The sequence below is a fragment of the Pezoporus wallicus genome, unplaced genomic scaffold, assembly GCF_028554395.1.
Source record: "Pezoporus wallicus isolate ANWC-B61680 ecotype Strahan unplaced genomic scaffold, APGP_CSIRO_Pwel_v1 contig_8013, whole genome shotgun sequence".
NCBI classification, from domain to species: Eukaryota; Metazoa; Chordata; class Aves; order Psittaciformes; family Psittacidae; genus Pezoporus; species Pezoporus wallicus.
In genome coordinates this window covers 950,499-968,749 of record NW_026636761.1, presented here as the reverse complement: position 1 = coordinate 968,749, position 18,251 = coordinate 950,499, and the positions used below count along the sequence as shown (strand labels likewise).

Here is an 18,251-nt window from a genome sequence, read left to right as displayed (position 1 = left end):
ACTGCACAGATCAAAACCCAACAGATAATGACCCTTATAACATGCTTCCTTGGAAATAAATTGAGCCTGAGACAGCACAAACTAAAGGTGGCCACATTGCAACATATTTTCTGAGTCTCAGGGAGTTTAAATCCTTCATTTTGTGAAGGATTTTTCATTAAGAAACCTCCTCCTGAGACAAACAGCTTGATTCTTTTTACATCTACCAGTCTGCTTCTCCTGTCCAGTGTCAGATACTCTGCACGCTATCAGAGGCTGCCACTCACCAGATGTAACAGCTACAGTGAAAGGCAGCGTGGCATACACTTTCACAGAGTCTGTGACCTGCAGGACAGAGATGCTGCCATCAGACAGGCAGATGGCTACCATGGCAGGACTGGCTGGGTTCCACTTCAGGTCATTGACCACTGCTGTGCTTCCCGAGTCCTTGGCCAGTTTGTGATAAGCAAATGCACGCTTCTGCTGTTTTGCCTTTTAGGAAAGAAAAACACATGAGATGGTCGAAGTTGAGCACAAAGTCAAGCTCCCCCCAGATTCATAATTCAAAACCATTTTGATCTTTCTTAAATTAATGATGGATAAAAAAAATAAGCAGCATATTTTGAGTTTACTGAGTAACTCCTTTACAAGATATATCACAGAGACAGAAAATCCCACCCAAGCTATGCCTCTCCTCTTGCTGTATTCTGAAAAACAAAAACAAACCCCAAAACTCAACCCACTTTCCATACACTTTACCTGGTTTAAGAATGTGCGGACATCAAAAAAGGCAATGAAGGAACCGATCTCACTGGACATCATACACACAGACAGCGTGAGATTATCACAGCTTAAAGCCAGGTGCTGCACTGGAAACTTCATGGGAACTGAAGTACTCTGAACGTTCTCCACTTAAAACACAAAAGGAAAGAAAGATAAAATAAAGGGGACAAATTTCAATAGCAAGAAGTCTTCCTGAAAAACAATACCATTAGAACAAGTTCATGCAAAAATCACCCGCCATCAAAGTTAATGTCTAGAAAAACTAAGTGAAAGCAAATCCCTTGATCTCCACCAACAGTCTCAGAGTTGCCAAAAAAAAAGAAGAGAAAATTCCACTTTTCTTCCTAAGTTGGAGGAAAAATAAGTGGACAGATTTTTGGGTTTACTTATGCATGCACATGAATACCTCAGATGGTACAGTTACTAAGGACAATGAAAATCATTTTGCACTTTGGTGTATTTAGAACTTAGGTGGTGGAACAGCGATTGCTTCCTCTTTTAGAGGACAACCATGTAGCCAGGGCAGGTAACTCAGGGCGAGAACTTTGCCCCTCCATTCACTCACATCCCTGATGCGTGCACAAGTTCATGGTTCAAAGACTGGCCACCAAAGCAACATGTGGCTAGAGGGAAAAAGGCAACCTCATTGTACAGCACTGAGCACAGATGACCAAACCTGAATGACACTGGGAGAGGAGTCAGCACAGAGCATTCTGGTGACATGCTCCCAACAACTGCACTTCATCTCTGCTAGAAATGCCGCAAATATTGTTCCTGCCTTCTGCACAAGAAAATGTGGTAATTTCAAGCACACTTAAGAGCATGACAAGGGCTGTATCAGAAGCCAAGAGCTCCATATCATAGAAAACCACATAAAGCTGTCTCTGCAAAGACCATGAGACCCAAGTGCACCTTACCAATTTTATTGGGATCCTCTCCCAGCTGGTTTTGCATGAGGAGATTTCTAGTGTGAAAGATCTGCAGGCTGGTTCCTCCACCAGCAAAGACCAGCCCATATTTGTTAGACACCGCAAGGAGACTGGAGCGCTCTTTGGGAAGATCATCAGGGGCATCGAAGATCCTGACCTTCTTCAGTGCTCTGAACTGAAAATCCTGTGGCAAGACAATCGGGAAGTAGTTGTACATATGCTGGTGAAAAGGAATAGTTTACTTCAGTTTCTGTAAGACAGCAAGCTGAAAATCCTCTCCACAAGAGCTGCCAAACCTGCCAAGGCCAAGTCCACATCCACACTGTCTCTGACCATCCCATCCCATTTTCTGCCTTATCTAAGAAAGACAGAATTCACACCACATTTTTCCAATCGCTGAATCTCTCTTCTACCCCCTGCCTATGTTCATAAAACCTGTTGGAACTGAATACATCTACCTCCTCAAAAACATACCAAAACTAGCCAACGGGTACAGAACGAAAAGGAAAGAGAAGGGAACATAGCAGAAACACACCATGCTTGAACAAAAGCACACATCTGCTTAGATGCATCTTTGCTTGCTAGGGTACTTTATAACACACTGAACAGACACAGTAATTCCTACCACCCATCCCAGTAATTACTTTGTATAATGTTATTCTTTGCATTTGTTTCTCTTTATAATTTACACTGCCGCTTTGCAAAAGGGAGAGGAGATAAAAACCTCCCAAAACACAAACTGACTTAAGAAACCTCAGCTCCACTATTATCATGCAAAACCTGAGCATCCCCTTAGGAATGAGCCTCACTTCCCAAGGTGCCAGCTGCCGAACAGAGCACTGGGTCTAAGGCCAGTAACTCAAACCAAGCATTTGAGCTGTGTGTTCCAGATTACTGCTAAAGCACTGAGTAAGAACATTCCTTCGGCCTGAGGAGGCTGCAGAACTCATAAACTTCCACAAAACAAACAGCCCAACTCCCTTGTTTGTGCAGGTGCCTGAGCAGAAACCAGCTACACAAACACCGGCGTGGGCTTCAGGAATCCGTACCCCCATGTCCCTGCTCCTACATTCCGGTCAACACAGCAACGGCAGAGCCCGGCACGACCCTGCAGTTTACACTGCCCCATAGCAGACAGCCACAGGCGCCTCTTCCCAAAGCGGATCCCCAGCACACGGCGTGCTGGCGGCAGCACTCAGCACATCGCTCCCCAAAGGCTCCTCCACCCCTCACATTCCACCTCTCCCCTCCGCAGCCGTTACCAACACCCTCCCCAACAACGCCCACGCCGCACTCTTCCCCCTTCCGCCCCACACAACCCCCCCAGGGCCGCCTCAAAGGGGGCCGCCATGACCCGAGCCAACACCACGCAGCCCTATGTACCCCATAACCCACCACCCCTCACAGCGCAGAACCGAGCCCTCCCCAAGCCCCCTTTCCCCTCACGGCCCACAGCGGCCCCAAGCCAAACCCGCTCCCCGCCGCTCACCTTCATCTCCCGCTCGGGGATCACGTCCATGTCGTCCCCCATGGCCCGCGGTCCCCGCCGCTCTGCCACAGCCGGGAATCCCCCGCCGCTTGCGCTCACTTCCGCTTCCGGGCGGGCCGCGCTCTCCGTGCTCCGCGGTCCTCCAGCAGGCTCCGCCTCGGCCGCGCTGCGCCAGGCGGGGACGGGAGGGTGAAGGCGGAGCGGGGCTTGATGAACGCTGGTGCCCAGGCGCGGAGGCCCCAGAGGGGACCGGCCCCCGAGGGGCGGGGGCTGCTCCGCCGCCTCCCTCAGCCCACAGTGAGGGGCTCCGGTGCTTTGTGCGCCGCCCTTGTTGGAGCTCTAAGCACATCCCGCTCCCGGTAGCGGGGGCTGCGGTGGGAGCGCCCGGTGCGGTGGTCGGGGTGGTCCCTGGGCACCTCCGGGGGGGTGAGCTGGGAAGCTGTGAGCGGATTCGGTTGGTGCTCTGGGACCCATGGGAGCAGTGCGGGCTTTAACAGGGCTTCGCCTTGCTGCCCCCTGCCCCACTCAGCGCCAGCGCATCACCTTGGCGTTTAGCCCTATAGAGACAAGGGCACGTTTGAAAGGCTGTTCCCAGCTCCATCGGGTTGTGCTTCTCGTGCTTCTCTTCTCCAGGACCACAGAGACACAAGGCAGCGATGGCTTTGGGCATGACCTGAACTGTGGCAAACCACAACCCCGTTTCCCTTGTGGGATGTGCTCCCTTTATTGTCTAACCCAACAACAGCTTTAACACACACATCCAATAAAGCAGGTGCGGTCCCAGAGGCTAAGAGGCAGCAGAAAGCAAACGCAGGCTCTGATCTAAGGGCAGTGCTGTCCTTTTGAGGAACACATAGGAAAAGCATATACAGTTATCCCCCCAGGAAGCCTGGTCTCCATTTCGATAGCTCACATCAGACAAGAACCTCAGGCAATTGCTTCAAGAGCAGAGAGGATGAAAAAAATAACAACCCAAAACCTCTTTCAAGAGGAGCACTGCAAGTGTCGGCTCTTGATAAACAAGTTATTCCTTCAACAAGCACCACCACCTGCTCCCTTCAGTAAATCAAGAAAAGGCAGCTTTTAGCAGGCAGCCTCTGCATTTCCTAACACAAACTCCACAGCACTCAGTTATTACAGATAAAGATCAGACCAAGACAGCCCAAACCTATCTCTAGGATCTATTTAAGGGTTTATATTAACAGACTTGGAAACCAGCACACTTAATCTGCAATCAGTCATACAGATGAAGCTTCAGAGGAGCTAAACTAAATACACTGACACACAGTGTAGCTTCAGAAGATTTATTTTCAGTCCTTAAAGTAGACTGGTGCTGCTTTTGCTCATCGTTTTCCCGTCCCGTTACAGCTTTGGTTTTCACGCAAACAGTAGCAAGAATGTTGGGTTTTATTTCCAAGTGCAGCCTTTGGCAGGAGCCATCGCCCAGCGGAGTCAATCATCAGCGTTTCCTTTCAAAAATTATTTATTAAACCATGATTTTTAAAAAAAAAAGTTAAAAGCTGCCAAGAAAATGTAAGAAAAGAGGAGGGAACGGGCAAAGAGGAAACATCTGGATTCCAGAAAGCGAGTATAGAGCAAGAATCCCTGCAGTAGCCACGGTGTGGGGAGCACAGGCCCAGCTATATCTGGATGCCAGCTCATAGCCCACACTTACACCCATTCTGATTCTGCAGGCTTGAGGGCTTGTCTCATAGTGCAGGGGACCATACTGAAAGACACACGGGGGCAGAGCATGTGCATGAGGACAGACCTCACAGCTCAGTCACCCAACTTCCTTTCGCCTGAAGGTTTAATGTCCCCTTGGCCTCCCTGAGGGGCTGCAAAGGCAGAACAGCAGGCTTGTTTCTGCACTCGATGGATAGGACAGATAACCTGCTGGGAGGTTATGCTCCTGACTGGATCCAAGCAGAGATTTATCAGGAAGGGGGACCCTCCGGTAGCTTTTACCCTCCTCGCTTGCAGTGGCAAGTGGACCCACTAAGATCTGACTGCAGGATGAACCCAAGGAGTGGGCAGAAGCTGTCCCTGCAGTCACTGTGCCCACCTCCAAGGTGAAAGGCCCTGCAGGCACACCTCTGTGTCCATGCACCTTCCAGCATTCACCTAGCATCAGATAAGCCACAGAGGTGTGAGCCCGACTTGTGTTTTGGTGAGGTCAGGAGGGGAAAAACGAGTCCAAAGTCAGGAAGTGTAGGGCAGAGACGAGAAGGCACTTAGTTCTTTGCACCCATGAAACTGCTGTCAGAGAGATGCTCAATGTCTGGCTGCAAGGCCAAGGGCAGGACAAGCACACCTCTGAATCCCTACACTGGGAGGAAAGTTAGCTCCTCATCTGAGAAATGCAGGAAGGGCAGAGGAAAGAGGAAGGTCACAGGATTATGGTTTTTTTTGGTCTCACGTTATACTTGATGCTACAGCTTCTGTCTAACAAATCACGTTGCTAAGGGATGCAGCAGAAAGACACAAACTGGGGGTCTCCAGCTTCCCTTGCTGTTCCTCTAAGGCAGGTTAGTCAAAAACTAGGACTGTCCGTAGTAAAGAGTAACAAAGCACAGGTAACCTCTGTTACAGACCAGCAAAGCAAACAGTGCCTGTTATCCAGCCTGTCCTCTTCAAGGCAGGCTGGCTATGTCTCTCTCCGGAGGCGGACCAGAAGGTTTTGGGTTGCCTTCGTTGGCTTTTCCTTCAAACATCATCACCCTGCAAAGCAGAACAGATAATATGAATATAAAACCAAAACGTGGCTGTATCTTTACCCATTACTGGGGGTGGGATTATGTTCTCTGCTGAAAAATAGCATCTGCCTCCTATGCAAAGGAGGGATCGGCAATTAGCAGAGGAGGGAAAGCCAACAGAGGGCAGTGCCGCCGGGCTGGTGGGAGCTTTGCTTTCCCAGCAGCTCCCAGGAGTGGGTTCCTAAAACCTCTGCTGGTTTTCCTCTCAAAGCCCAGAGGATCTGCGCGTTTTAGACGGCCACACTCGATGCACACTGCACGCCAAGCACTCCTGATGCGTAAAAGCAAACTCTATCCCTGGCCCACCTTGTACACAGCAGAACATTCAAAAGCCAACAGCAAGCGAGCAACAGGCAGGGAGGAGGGCAGAGACAAAGAGCAAGGCACTGGCTAGAAGAATCCCAAGCATTTTGCAAGCACTCGCACTGTCTTCCTCCCCGAGGACTGCAGCTACGCTGGGAATGCCAGCTGCCACGCTGGATCAAAGGGCTGCACTGCTCCTGCCACGAGTTTTACATTTCTGTTCCTGCTTTAAAGAGCCCAACAGACAATGGGGCGTCTGTTCAGCAAGAGAAGGGACCCATCTGTGAAAGCTGCTGAAGCTGGGAGGAAAGATGGGAGATAAGAGACGAGCTCAGCCTGCTCTGGTGGGGAAAGGAAGGAAGAGGAGGGGTGCCAGAAGTCTGTGTGTGCTTGGAAGAGGAGCATCCCAACATACAGGCACAGTGCACTCGGTGGGGAGAAGAGAGACCCATGGCCAACAAGCATGCACTGGCTTAGAAGGACCACATAAGAGGTGGGCACAAGGTCCTTCCTCCCAACCTGCCCTGAAAGCTGGCTGTGCTTCTAAAGCTGCCTTCAGAAAGGGGTGAGGAGGAAGGAGAGGAGCAGCTCCTATTCATGGTGGCTACAGATACAAAAGCAGGGCCGGCCTCTGTGGCTGTGAAAGGAAAAGCCGGGCTTCAATGGGGTGGAGATGGAGCCAAGCAAGTGTTTGGAAGCCGTTTGTGACACCAGGACTTTCAGAGCCCTGTCGAGAGGGCAGAGGGGGCCATGGGAGGCTAATGCTGGCAGCCTATACTGCAGAAAACCTCTCCCAGCGCAAGCTGGCTGTTTCAAGCTTGTGTCGCATCTCCATCTATTGCCCATGTCTCCACAATCAGGCAGGGAGGGAGCATCCTGTGGGAAACCGGAGCCAGCGCTGCCGCTGTTGGCAGGACCATCACTCACCACTCAAGTCCTGCCACCGTTCACAGGGAAACCTGTGTCCCCAAAGCCAGCGGGAGCCACAGGGCAGGGACGGGAAGGAGCCCTGCAGTGCTGAGTGCCTGCACGCCCTCAGGAGAGGAGAATGGCTCTGCATGGAGCCTGTGGGAGGAAGCCTGTGCTAACACACAGCAGGCAGCTCTGCTGCAAGTACTCGCCACTGCTCAGCCTCGCCGTGAGCTTGCACACCCTCATGTCTCTCTGCAAACTCCCCCTTCACAAGGATTCTTGTCTGCCCTCCAGGAACACCAAGCGAGCACAGCTCCACCTCCACCAGGCAGAACAACGTCTGCTTCCCCACTGCTCCCAGGGACACTCACAGTTTGAGCACAGCAGAGCGTTTCCCAAGCATCACGTTGACAAAGTCCTGGTAGGAGATGGTCTCGCTGACCCCTCCGGTCACCTCCGAGATCATCTTCTTCAGTTCGAGGTGGGTCTTTGGAGCCCCCAGCTTCTCCATCATTCTTTTGACAGACATCAAGTCTGCAAGAGCAAAGCGATTGGTGTTGAGGTGACTACACCAAGCACAGACCAACCCTATGGACGTAGGAATGAATTCCCACCTCCCTTGCAGACTCCAAGGCTGACAGCATTAAGCTGCTGCCGAAAGCCAAGAGAAACCTCCCAGTACAGTTTACTGCCCAGTACAGAGCATCGACTTCCTATTTATGCAGCTTAAGATGAAAACACCACAGAGAGGAGGAACAGCTCTCCAAGTGCTCCGTAGACTCGCGAGGACACTGCTCTCCAGCTCAGAGCATGGTGCCAAGAATCACAATGATGGGGAGGAGGGAAGCAACGCTGGGGTTAACGCCAGAGACAAACAGGCTGTGGGGAGCAGGTGCCCATCACCACAGGCCATTTCCTTCCATTGCACTGAGAGCTGTGGCCCCTTCCCTCCAGGAAACAGCAGCTCAGCCCTGAGTCAGGGCTCTCCTTCAGCTTGAGGACTGATGGAGGAGGGGAACAAGGCAGCAGCCTCCTGGAAGGGCACAGCATGCGAGCGACTGCACTGCAGTGTCAGCTCCAGGCCAGATCTTTACATAACCGGTGCTTTTGGGGCCCAAACCAAGGCTGCTCAGAGGAGCCAGACTCACACCCAAGTCCCTGCTTCCCTCCGCTCCCCTCCCAGCAAAGCAAAGAGCTTCTTGGTCTTACACACTTCTGCCTCAAGCCAGGCAAAGCATCCAAGCCCTGCAGCTTCCCTGGAAATGCTGCGGGTTGAGAGGATGACCTCAGTGGAGAAAAAAGGGAGATGTTAAAAACTTCTAAAGGGCATTTAGATCAGAGAGCGGAAGAGCTAAGCAGAAACCTGGGGTGAGGGCTGAGAAGAGCTTAGATCTCGAAGCAGGTGAAGGGAGACCGATAGGCAGGGGCTGAACAGCCAAGGAAGCCCCTGAATGGCAATGAAGATCCAAGCAAGGCTGGACACAGGGAAAAGAACACTGGTTTTCCTCCTCAGCAACACAAGCACAGAAGGAAGCAGTTGATGTAACAGCAGACACCAGCTCGGTGAGCAGTTGCACTTGCAGCCCAGCATCCCTGCATCACTCACCAATCTCGCCTTGGTTGTTCAGGTCAAACTCCATGTACTTCTCTGGAAGAGACACAGAAGCAAGTTAGCATGATGCTAGAGTAGGGGGTGTGCAGGGCTTTGGGGCACTGCCTGCTTACAGCAGTGAAATAAAAGGTTTGGGGATAAGACTGGTACAGTTTCAGAGAGTGAGACCATCTCCAGACGTGGTTTTATCACACATCTCAATTCCAGAGCTCTAGAGTTAAGTGCTCTTTAATTGTGGCTGCTCTTCATTTGCACCGAAGGAAAACACTGGCATGAGAACAAGGTATCAGCTAGCCACGAACAGCATTAGACGGTTGCCAGCAAGAAAAACAAAGCTCTGGAACAGACTCCCAGAAAGAGTAGCAAGGAAAACAACACCCTGAACACTCTCAAAATGAATCTTGATCGGATTAGGAGGGAGATTAAATGACACAGCTGCCTGCAATAGCAAGGGTCAGACTCTGCAGTTCTCCCAACGCTGTGTGCTGTGCTCCCAGAGCAGCACCTTGCAGGAGGGATGCTCAAGGACCACATCAAGAGGGCAAAGCCAAGAGCACACCTAGGAGCAGTTAGGCTGGAGCAGGTTGTTTGCCCTTCCAGCCTCGTGTCAAACACTGCCGAACAGGCAACTCCAGCATCCTCAGAGAAAGGCAGAGCCGGCTCAGGAAGGTCTGGTTTAGCTTTGCAGGACAAAAGAGCGCCAAAATCCTGGTTATTCAACTCAAATCCATCCTGTGCTGTTTCTGACCTTTGGAATGGCACACCTGCTCTTCCTACCTCCCCTCTCCATGCTAGCTGCTCCCCATTTAGACTTTAAGCTCTTCAGGCAAGGATTTGTCTGTCTTATAGCTCCCAGCACCGCAGGGGGCCCCCTATCATCTCGCTTCTGCTAAATGAGAGGAGCAAGCTGCCTGCTGCCACCACCCATCCACGCTGAGCTGTAGAGATCGCTGCCCTGCAGTTAGCACTCCCCACAACAGCCTCAGAGGGCTCAAATTAAGCAAGACCTCCCCAGCTGCTCCTTTCCCCCAAGGGAAAAGGACTTTCTGCCTCTGCTCCAGGGGCACCAGCAAGTGGATGAGCGTGAACAGAGAAGTGGCAGGGTGATTTAAGGAGCTAAAGGCAAGAGTGGGTATTTCACACATCAGAGCCTTCCTGTGACCTGTGTTTCTGAAGGGAAAGTGCTGGGTTAACTGGAGTGATGGGCAGCTACAGGCAGGAAGCAGAGGAACGGCTTGGCATGTCTTCATCTGGATCTTAACTGAGGGATTACTGCTGTCACAAGCTGACCAGGACAGACCCTACAGGAATACCACATACAAAACTAAGCTGTCTATGCTTCAGGCAGGGATAAAGGTCTCCCTTCAATAACGGAGCAACCAATCCTAGGTGAAATCGGGGCTGTCACACACATGCTTCGGGGCCAAAGCAATGCTTGCTGTGCAACTGGCTCTCCCCACACCCTGCCGCACCATCGTGACCCTGTGTACATGCACTGCCACCTCCCTGGGTAGGGGTCAGGCACCCCAGCGTGTGCCGGGGGCACAAACCCTGCTCTGCCATGTCTGTGCTCAGCACACATTTTCTTTCCTTCTCAGCTGACGCTCGGCCAAAAGCAGAGAGAACAGAGGCAGCTTCACATCGTTGTGCTCCGAGCCTCGGCTCACATCTTTCCCTCCCACCCCAGATGCGGGGATTTAGTGAGATAAAACCACGCATGGTCCCTCCTCTCACGAATGCATTTACAGAAGCAGTGTACGGGGGCTCCCCAGGCCCGGCTGGGGAGGACAGAGGAGAAGAAACATTCCCCCCCCCATCATCACACAATGAGCCGATTGTTGGCAGAGCCGGAGGAGGCATTGGAGAGCAGGACAGGCCACGGAGGCAAGCTCACGAGGCAGCGGGGGGAGATGCCAAAGGCTCTCATTACAGGGGATTCTGCGCCTCTGACCTACGGTTGCAATGTTTGAAGAGCCCCAGTTGTGATGGGAAAAATAATGCAGGGCTGCAGCCAAAAGCCAAAGCCATACAAAAGGCAACAGAGAAAGAACAGGGAGCACAGGAGGCTCCTCTGTGCCCAGCAGAGTAAGGGATCACAAAACCCCAGCCAGCTTCTTCCTTGCTGGATTGCAAAGCCAAAATTCAAATGGAAATAACAAACAATGCCTGCAATGGAAGCAAGGTCAGGTTCTGTTTGGTTAGAGCCAGGTTGAAGACAAGCCTTAAGGGCAGTGTGACGCAGAAGGCATGTTTTCTCAACTGCCTTCAGCCACTGCTTGGAAAGAAAGTGGATGCACCCAGAACAGCCCTGCCAATTCCTGCCCTGCAACCACCTTGGGGACCAGTTCCAGAGGACCCCAAGTTTTCAAGCTGTTTCTCTATCCCAGCAAATGGCCAGAACCTAAGCCCCAGATGTGCTGACCCCCTGTAGGTAGGCTTTGGCCAGGATTAAGACACATTTCACTGCCGTTTCCTTGTGTACCTGGGGGGCTTGGGAAGGTCTAAATCAGACTGAAGAGTCTGGGGACTCTCTTCCTGGGGAGAGGAAGGCTTCAACTCCTTCAGGAAGCAGCTGAGACCTTTCCTCTGTGGGAAGAAGTCCTCCTACTCACTGAGAGAAGATGGACTGCATCATCCATTATACCAGCTAGCTTGTGTAGGTAACCAGACAGAAACCATCCTCCTTTGCTGCTCCCTGGGGTTTTGCCCACGCAGCAGGTTCTGCAGTAGCAGCAGCCGCCAGGCACGATGTCTGCAGGGTGACATGTCCCTGCCCTGCAAGTCAGGGAAGCACAGAGGCTCCTGTGGGAAAAAAAAACACCTCTCCAGGGAGTTTCACTGCATCCCACAAGCAAGGGGGAGGCATCCATGCCAGCTCAGTCACTTGGATTTGGCAGAGAACCTCCAAGCACAGAGGAAAGTAATCTGTTCAGAGCAAACGGGCTGAAAGGACAAGGAAAGCCTCCAGTTCTCACCTTTGAACACTGCCAACTTCTCCTCCAGATCTTCTTCATCGCTGAACTTTGGGTCACAGAGAAATTCCTGAAACAGAATAATATCCCCAAGGTTAAAGATGCAGAGGAAAACGTACAAATGCAGCATTACCCATCAGACCTGTGCAGTTCCCAGAGAGCCACATCTGGGCAACTGTGCCAGGAAGCTTGCAAATGGCTTGAATCCCTCCACACCTTGTCATTAACATTCCAGTGCAAGGGGAATGCCTCTGGGGTCTCAGATTCCCCACCAACTGCACTGAACCCCATGTGCCTTTGGAATAAAGGCAGGAACCCCTTTTTTTGCTCACCCAAGGTTTCAGCTCCCCACTTCCCTGCTTAAGCATGCACAGCACAGGGGTCAGGCCCCTGTTCCCAGCAAGGACTCCTAGTCCTTGCAAAAAGCACTCTGATGTCAGAGTTGTTGGGTAAACTCTGAGGGCTAGCAAATAGAACTGGCAGTGTTTGCAGAACAGCACGCACCCAAGAGAGGACCTGCATCTTGGGGCAAGGAACAGGCTCTCACTCACAGACTCTCTCCCCATTTCCCCCACTGCCCTGCTCAGGCTGTAGAGGGTCACTTCTGGTTGCTCATCCCCAGACCCACCTCAGAACCCTTCAGGTCCCCAAAAGAACAGACCACAGCTTGCCCAGCCAGCTCCACCACCATGCCCTGCCATCAACACCGCTATGCAAAGCAGCAGGGTCTTGCTCCTGCCTCTCCCCTCCCACACCGCCCAGCTCCAGCACAGCTCAACGACTGATGTGTGCTCAGCAGCAGCACCACATTCTTCAGTGCAGAAATCATTGACATCTGCACAGCTTGAGCGTGGCCTGTCCAAGATAAAACCTCTCCAGGGGTTAGAGTGGAGAGAGGGCTGAGGCTGTTCCCTCCTCTGGGCATGTGCTCCCCACCACTGCTCTCCATTCTCACAAGGAAGGCAGGAATGGGTCACCAGGAATCTAGGATCTCTGGCACTGGCAGTGGAGCAGCACCACTTGTGATTAATGAAACCACTACCCCAAAGCAGCCCCACGTGCAGGCTCTAGGGCATCAGGACTGCATGAAATCCACACAGGCATCAGTAACCACATGCCCTGCAAAGCACATTCCCCTTTCTTCCAGGAGGAGCTATTCCCGCATGCAATGTGCTGAGCCAGCTCCAGCAGCACTGCACACCCAAGCTGATGCCTGGTTCATGCTGCCACAGCCTGCCCCAAGTCTCTCACACTTGATCACTGCCTGATACCCCAACTCTACAGCACATCTCTAGACCCCTCCAGCCCACACTTGCTCCCTCCTTCCTTGCTGGGACAGCCTGGATCTACCCAGGGAATCCAGATGCCTTTACAGCCAGTTTACCACCGCTTTGGCAAGTCTTTTACCTGCAGCTGAGCTAAGATTTTATAGGAAGTCCCCTAGGACAGAAGTGACTGCCATCCCCTCCTCCCAACCATGCCCACTAAACCAGCGTGGCACAGACTTCCCTTTTCACCATGGACACCAGCTCAAATAGAGAACTGTGGTGGAAAGCAAAGCTCCCAGTTCCCTCTCCTGTGTCAACTCAATTTCATTTATCTGTTATTTTCTACCCAGGGGTATCATTTGCCAGCCCAACACAAAAGGCCCGATTCAGCTTCAAGACCTGGGCTCAGCCAGCAAAAGAAGTCACCAGAGAGCAGAGTAGTGTTACCCACTGCTATTGCCACTGAATAGGCTCTGTATTAGGAACTTGAAAACATCACTGAGACTCTAAACAGGGGTAGAGCATCCCCTGGGCACCAGGTCACGGCTTCATTCCTGCCCTGCAGGAGCAGCAAACAGCTTCCCCCTTCCAACAGGATGGGATGCGAGAGCAAAACCCTGCATTTCCATGGGAGCAAGGAGCAGCACAGCAAAGACTGAAGGGAATGTTACATCCATACACAATGGGTAGAGGGACCAACAGCCCCTGCCAGCATGGTACCAGAGCAGGATGGGTGACACAAGCACGCACCCAGGACCCAGTCCCCTTGCACTTCAACTGGAAGGAACCGGACAGCCCACCTGTGTCACAGCTCTGCTCTAGGGCAAAGGAAGCAACAGGGGAGCGTATTTCAAAGGCAGTCCTCCCTCCACATTGTATGCAAGCCTGGCTGTGACTGCGATAAGGCAAAGGCTCACAATAGCACACAGGAATTCAGTCCCCAGGGCCGGTGACTCAGACTCAGCCCTAAGTGGCCGAAGTTCCTCCTAGAGCCCTTTGCAAAAGCTCCCATTTTAAGGGGCATGTTCTATTAATAAGAACTGCTTAATAAGCCTCTGCCTTTCCTGTGCTCCTGCCCTCAACAGCCTTTCCTGGGGCACAGAGACTTCTCTAAGCCAATAAATTCAGCCACACAAGTCCCAGCTACCTGCAAGACAGCCTGAGCCAAGCCAGATCCTTCGTTGCTCCCCAAAAAGGAGCATCCCCCAAAAAGCATCAGGCCAAGCACTCGCTGGGCTCTTTGTGCTTGATGCCAGCCTCCCTGCCTGCTGGGGCTGGGAAGGGGCTGAGGGATGCTCGTGCCTGCTGGGGTGGGAGAAGCAGGTACCTGCTCCCCATCAGGATGAACTCTTTCCCCGCAGCCCAGCGTATTAGAAGGTAAAACTAGGTTGGAACTAATCTGTGCTGGATTAAACTTGCCACCTTGATGCACAAAGGCCAACCGATGTGATTGCTGTTCCCCAGGAAGAGGGGAATGGCCAAGAGGGAATCCCAGAGGAGTGTTTTGGGCTGGAAAAGAGAATTCAATACTAGGACTCAGCTGTCCTTCAGCAACACATGTGCACTGTGGATGCTGCGTGCCAAAGGGCCTTTTCCCAACGAGAACTCTGGGGTAGAAACCAGCCAGGAAAACAGGGCTGGGAGGGAGTCAAGTGTTAGGATGAGACAATGAGATTAAGCCTGATAGGAATTTGGCCTGATAGGTGTTATTAGCAGCACTTAACTGGTTTGCAGCCCTGGGGCTCTTGAGGGATTGGGAAACCCCTTTCCTGGTTCCAGCCACATAACAGCCCAGGTTTAAGTGCCAGCTCTGTGTCCAAGGGAGGCGCGAGCTGCTTTGCATCCCTCTCACAGCAAACTCCCCACAACAGAGCTGGCAGAGCACATCAGCATCAGGGTTGCTGCCTATAGCCACTACAGCACAAACAGCTTCTCAGGGTCTATAGGCAGCTGCTATCTGCAGCTTGATTTCTAGCTGCTCAAATCCCTGCTCCTAGCACCGAGCCAACACACAGGGCAGCAAGGACACAAGCAAGCTCCGTCAGTGGGAAGTTATGTAGCTTGTTTCATTTTTGTCATCCAAACCTCACCCAGAGAGAAAGCCTGCCAGAAGTGATGGGAAAAGAGAGGAGCCTGTTCCCTGTGTGGAACGGAGAGCCCCCAACCCTGGGGCACAGCAGTGGCACAGCAGCAGTATCCTGGGGCTTCCCAAGCTCAGTCCTTGTGCTCCTGCCAGCTGAAGGATCATGTACTTACCCTGCATCCAAGCGATGCTGGAGGGCGGCTCTGGAGCAGCAGTAGGTACAGCATGCCCCCTTCCTCCCCAACCCAAGGGTCAACCCCACCTTGGCCATGGGGGTTGCGTCAGACCCACCTATGCACCTCCTTGGCGCAGGGTTTCATGCCTGCCTTCCCACAGCAGGGTTCAAAGGCTCCTTTTCAGCCAAGTGCTCTCATTCTACACTTTTCCCCACTCCTATTCCCCAGCACCTCCTGGTTTCTATTGACGCAATTCCCCCTCCAGTGACCTACATAAACTTCACCTCCGCTGTCTCACCCCTGCCTGGAGGAACACACTGGCACTTTTCACAGCCCACTCAACACAAGAGCAAGGCAAGCCCACTGCCTCTTCCAGGCTCTCATCTTGTGCAGTGATCTGATTTTTCCACCTGTAACACTGGCTGCATCAGCTATATCCGTGATTTCCACCTGAAAATGACCCTGGAAATGCCATTGCTCATTGTTTCAAGGTGAAAACCTACTTTTCACCCTCAGAACTGCTCTTGGCCAGGGGGGATGTTAACAGACCTGCCCTCACTGGCTATACCAAGGGATGGGGCAAGCTGAAAGCTTGAGGAGAGGACCTCGCTTAACCCCAGCATGAAGGGCATGCAGCCCAGTGTACTTTGCACTAATCCAGGAGCTGCCTTTCCCCCTGCGAGGTCTGTGGGACATCCAACCACCCCGGGCTCCCCATTCACCCACTGCAGCTGAAAACCAGAGAGGCTTAAGTCTGCTCTTTTGAACAGCAGAACCTCTTGGTCTGGGAGAAGAAATCAGAGCGCAAAGGGGAGGTCGAAGCCCACCGGGAGGGCAACAGCTCCTATTCTTGCTGTAGCATGTTCCCAAAGGGGCTTTTGTGGCATCCTAACACCACGGGTGGAGAAGCCGAAGAGGGAACCCCCCCCCTTGCCAAAGAGCCACCACTGCCCTTATCCAGCCCAAATTCCCTCCGTGGGACCCACTTCCACCTGCCCCTTCCTCCCTCCCGTCCCCACCGGGATCACCGCATCCCCGCTCCCTCCCGCAGGGATCGGGTCTATCCCCTTCTAACCCCACCTTATTGATCTCCTCCAGCCGCCCGTCCTGCGGCGCCCGCCGCAGCCCCCCGCCGCTCGGTCGGCGCGGAGCCGCCATCTCTCGGAGCCGCCCCTCGACGGCCGCCGCCTTAAATAGAGGCGGGCAGGACCGGCCCCTCTCCCCGGTCGTTAACCCCTTCCCTGCTCCGTGGGGAGGGTTTGAATGGAGAACTACGCGGCCGGGAAGCGGTACCGCGGCCGGCAGCCTCCAGCGACCGAGCCCCGATGGGAGGGACGCGGCGGGTTCGCCGCGGGGACCACGTTTCTAAGATGCTGTTTGAGAGCAGCTCGGGGCTGTAATAAAGCACAAGCGGCTGCGGATCGGTGCTGAGTGAGCTCCGGCGCAGAAACAGCAGGGAAAAAGCATCTACCGCACGAGCAAAGGATGCTTGTCCTGGGCAGGATGCAACCATAGGATGGTTTGGGTTGGAAAGGTACACCAGGGACACCTTCCACTAGAGCAGGTTGCTCCAAGCCCTGCCCAACCTGGCCTTGAACACTGCAAGGATGGATCGTTCATAACCTTGAGCAGCCTGTTGTGGAGGTTGTGGTCTTGGCTAGGCATTCCTCTTAGAAATAGCTATGTTAAAGTGGGTTTTAGTAGGAATTGTCAGGTTGTTGGCCCACATCACCATGAACCCAGCTGCATTTCAACCCCTGGTGCAGCTTCCTCTGCTCCTAGAGAAGGCAGCAAGCACATCTCCCCCCTCCTGCTGCCATTTGCTTGGTCAGATGCTTAGCTATGTCTTGTATTAAGAAACTTTAATGGCTACGGCTCTAGGCAGGTGTCACCAGCTAAAACAGAGTCCCAAGGAGACCAGAAAGGGAGGATGAACCACATTTCAGCAGCAGGCACAAGGCAAAGCCTTGGCATCTCTGTAACAGCAGCAGATCTGTATGGGGATTGGAGATGTGTAATCGTTAACACAGGGAGATGGTACGTGGCTGTGGCTCCCTGCTTCTCACCACAGCTGAACCACAATGTGCTCGTGCTGCTGTGTGATTGAGCTGTTCTTGGGCAGCAAGCGGGGAGCCCCTGCAATGCTGCAGGTCTGGCACCCCACTCTTTGGGCAGCTGTTGTGCAGAATTAGGAGGGAGATGATAGGTTTGTTCCTGGTAGGAAAATCCTGTGTCCCTTCCACTGGACCCACCAGAGATGACACTGGGGGTTTCAGTGTCTATGGCAGCAGGTACACATCTAGCACTACAAACAGAGTTGAGCAAACCTGATTTCCAGCACTGTGAGCCAAAGAAAACAGGTTAAACAGGTTAAAAAGTGAAGTGGGCTCCAGCCTGGGGACTCCTTTCTGGTCTGATGGGAGTGACTTCAACTGCTACTTGGAGTCAGGATGCAGCCAGCACAGGGTGGGCTGAGCAAGGGCCGGGCCCAGCCGCATGGGAGTGCAGGGTGGACACACACACATGCCTTTCCTTTAAAGGAGACACAGCCACCGACCTCTGACATCCTGCGGGAGTGACACTGGCAGGAGCTGGCCGTGTCCTGCTGCTCTCCACTGCGCTGCCTGGTGCCACAGCGGCTCCTCTGCAGCGGGGAGGGTGTTCGGGTGCCGATACGGGGCTGCAAGCATCAGCTCTGCCCCCTCCTGCCCAGTGCATTGCTCTGCCACCCGCCAGCAGCTGGGCTGCTTCATAGCCAGACCTGGTGGCATCCACTGAGCCAAGCAGAGCCGGGACAGGACAGCTGGGACTGCCTGGCTTCACCAGGATTCGTCTTTGCACCTCTGTGACCCCAGCGCATGAGCATCGCACTGCAGGATGCTGTGCAGCAAGACCAGCTTCCAGCATGCGTTCAACAGCCTCTCTCTTATCTCCTGGGGCAGGAGGCACCGCAGCTTTGATATGTTACACACTTGATAAGCAGTCCCTC

General features: G+C 53.0%; 2 protein-coding genes across 5 annotated transcripts in view; both read right to left on the bottom strand.

Annotated features, from left to right (window-relative positions):
- NUP214 (nucleoporin 214) overlaps positions 1-3,284 on the bottom strand; it is a 43,708-nt gene extending 40,424 nt beyond the window's left edge. For 3 of the 4 annotated variants that reach the window (XM_057401557.1, XM_057401555.1, XM_057401558.1), the window contains exons 1-4: positions 3,181-3,237; positions 1,680-1,875; positions 739-890; positions 267-471 (exon numbers count right to left, since the gene is read on the bottom strand). In XM_057401557.1, coding sequence (XP_057257540.1) covers positions 267-471; positions 739-890; positions 1,680-1,875; positions 3,181-3,222 — 595 coding nt within the window. In that variant the 5' untranslated portion in view covers positions 3,223-3,237. Of the gene's footprint in view, positions 1-266; positions 472-738; positions 891-1,679; positions 1,876-3,180 lie in introns of all 4 variants that reach the window. The other variant, XM_057401554.1, reaches the window with a different exon arrangement.
- Positions 3,285-4,957: 1,673 nt separating this feature from the next.
- AIF1L (allograft inflammatory factor 1 like) lies at positions 4,958-16,473 on the bottom strand. The gene is made up of 5 exons (XM_057401553.1): positions 16,343-16,473; positions 11,739-11,805; positions 8,758-8,799; positions 7,523-7,685; positions 4,958-5,901 (listed from the first exon to the last, which is right to left on the bottom strand). The coding sequence occupies exons 1-5, from the start codon at positions 16,418-16,420 to the stop codon at positions 5,814-5,816; spliced, it is 438 nt and encodes a 145-aa protein (XP_057257536.1). The 5' UTR covers positions 16,421-16,473; the 3' UTR covers positions 4,958-5,813.
- Between the last annotated feature and the right edge of the window lie 1,778 nt (positions 16,474-18,251).

Coding starts and splice junctions, on each gene's coding strand:
- AIF1L (XM_057401553.1), bottom strand. CDS start 16,420: ATGGCGGCTCCGCGCCGACCGAGCGGCGGGGGGCTGCGGCGGGCGCCG. Junction 11,806..16,342: donor GGCTGGAGGAGATCAATAAG/GTGGGGTTAGAA, acceptor ATTCTGTTTCAG/GAATTTCTCTGTGACCCAAA. Junction 7,686..8,757: donor GAACAACCAAGGCGAGATTG/GTGAGTGATGCA, acceptor TTGCTCTTGCAG/ACTTGATGTCTGTCAAAAGA.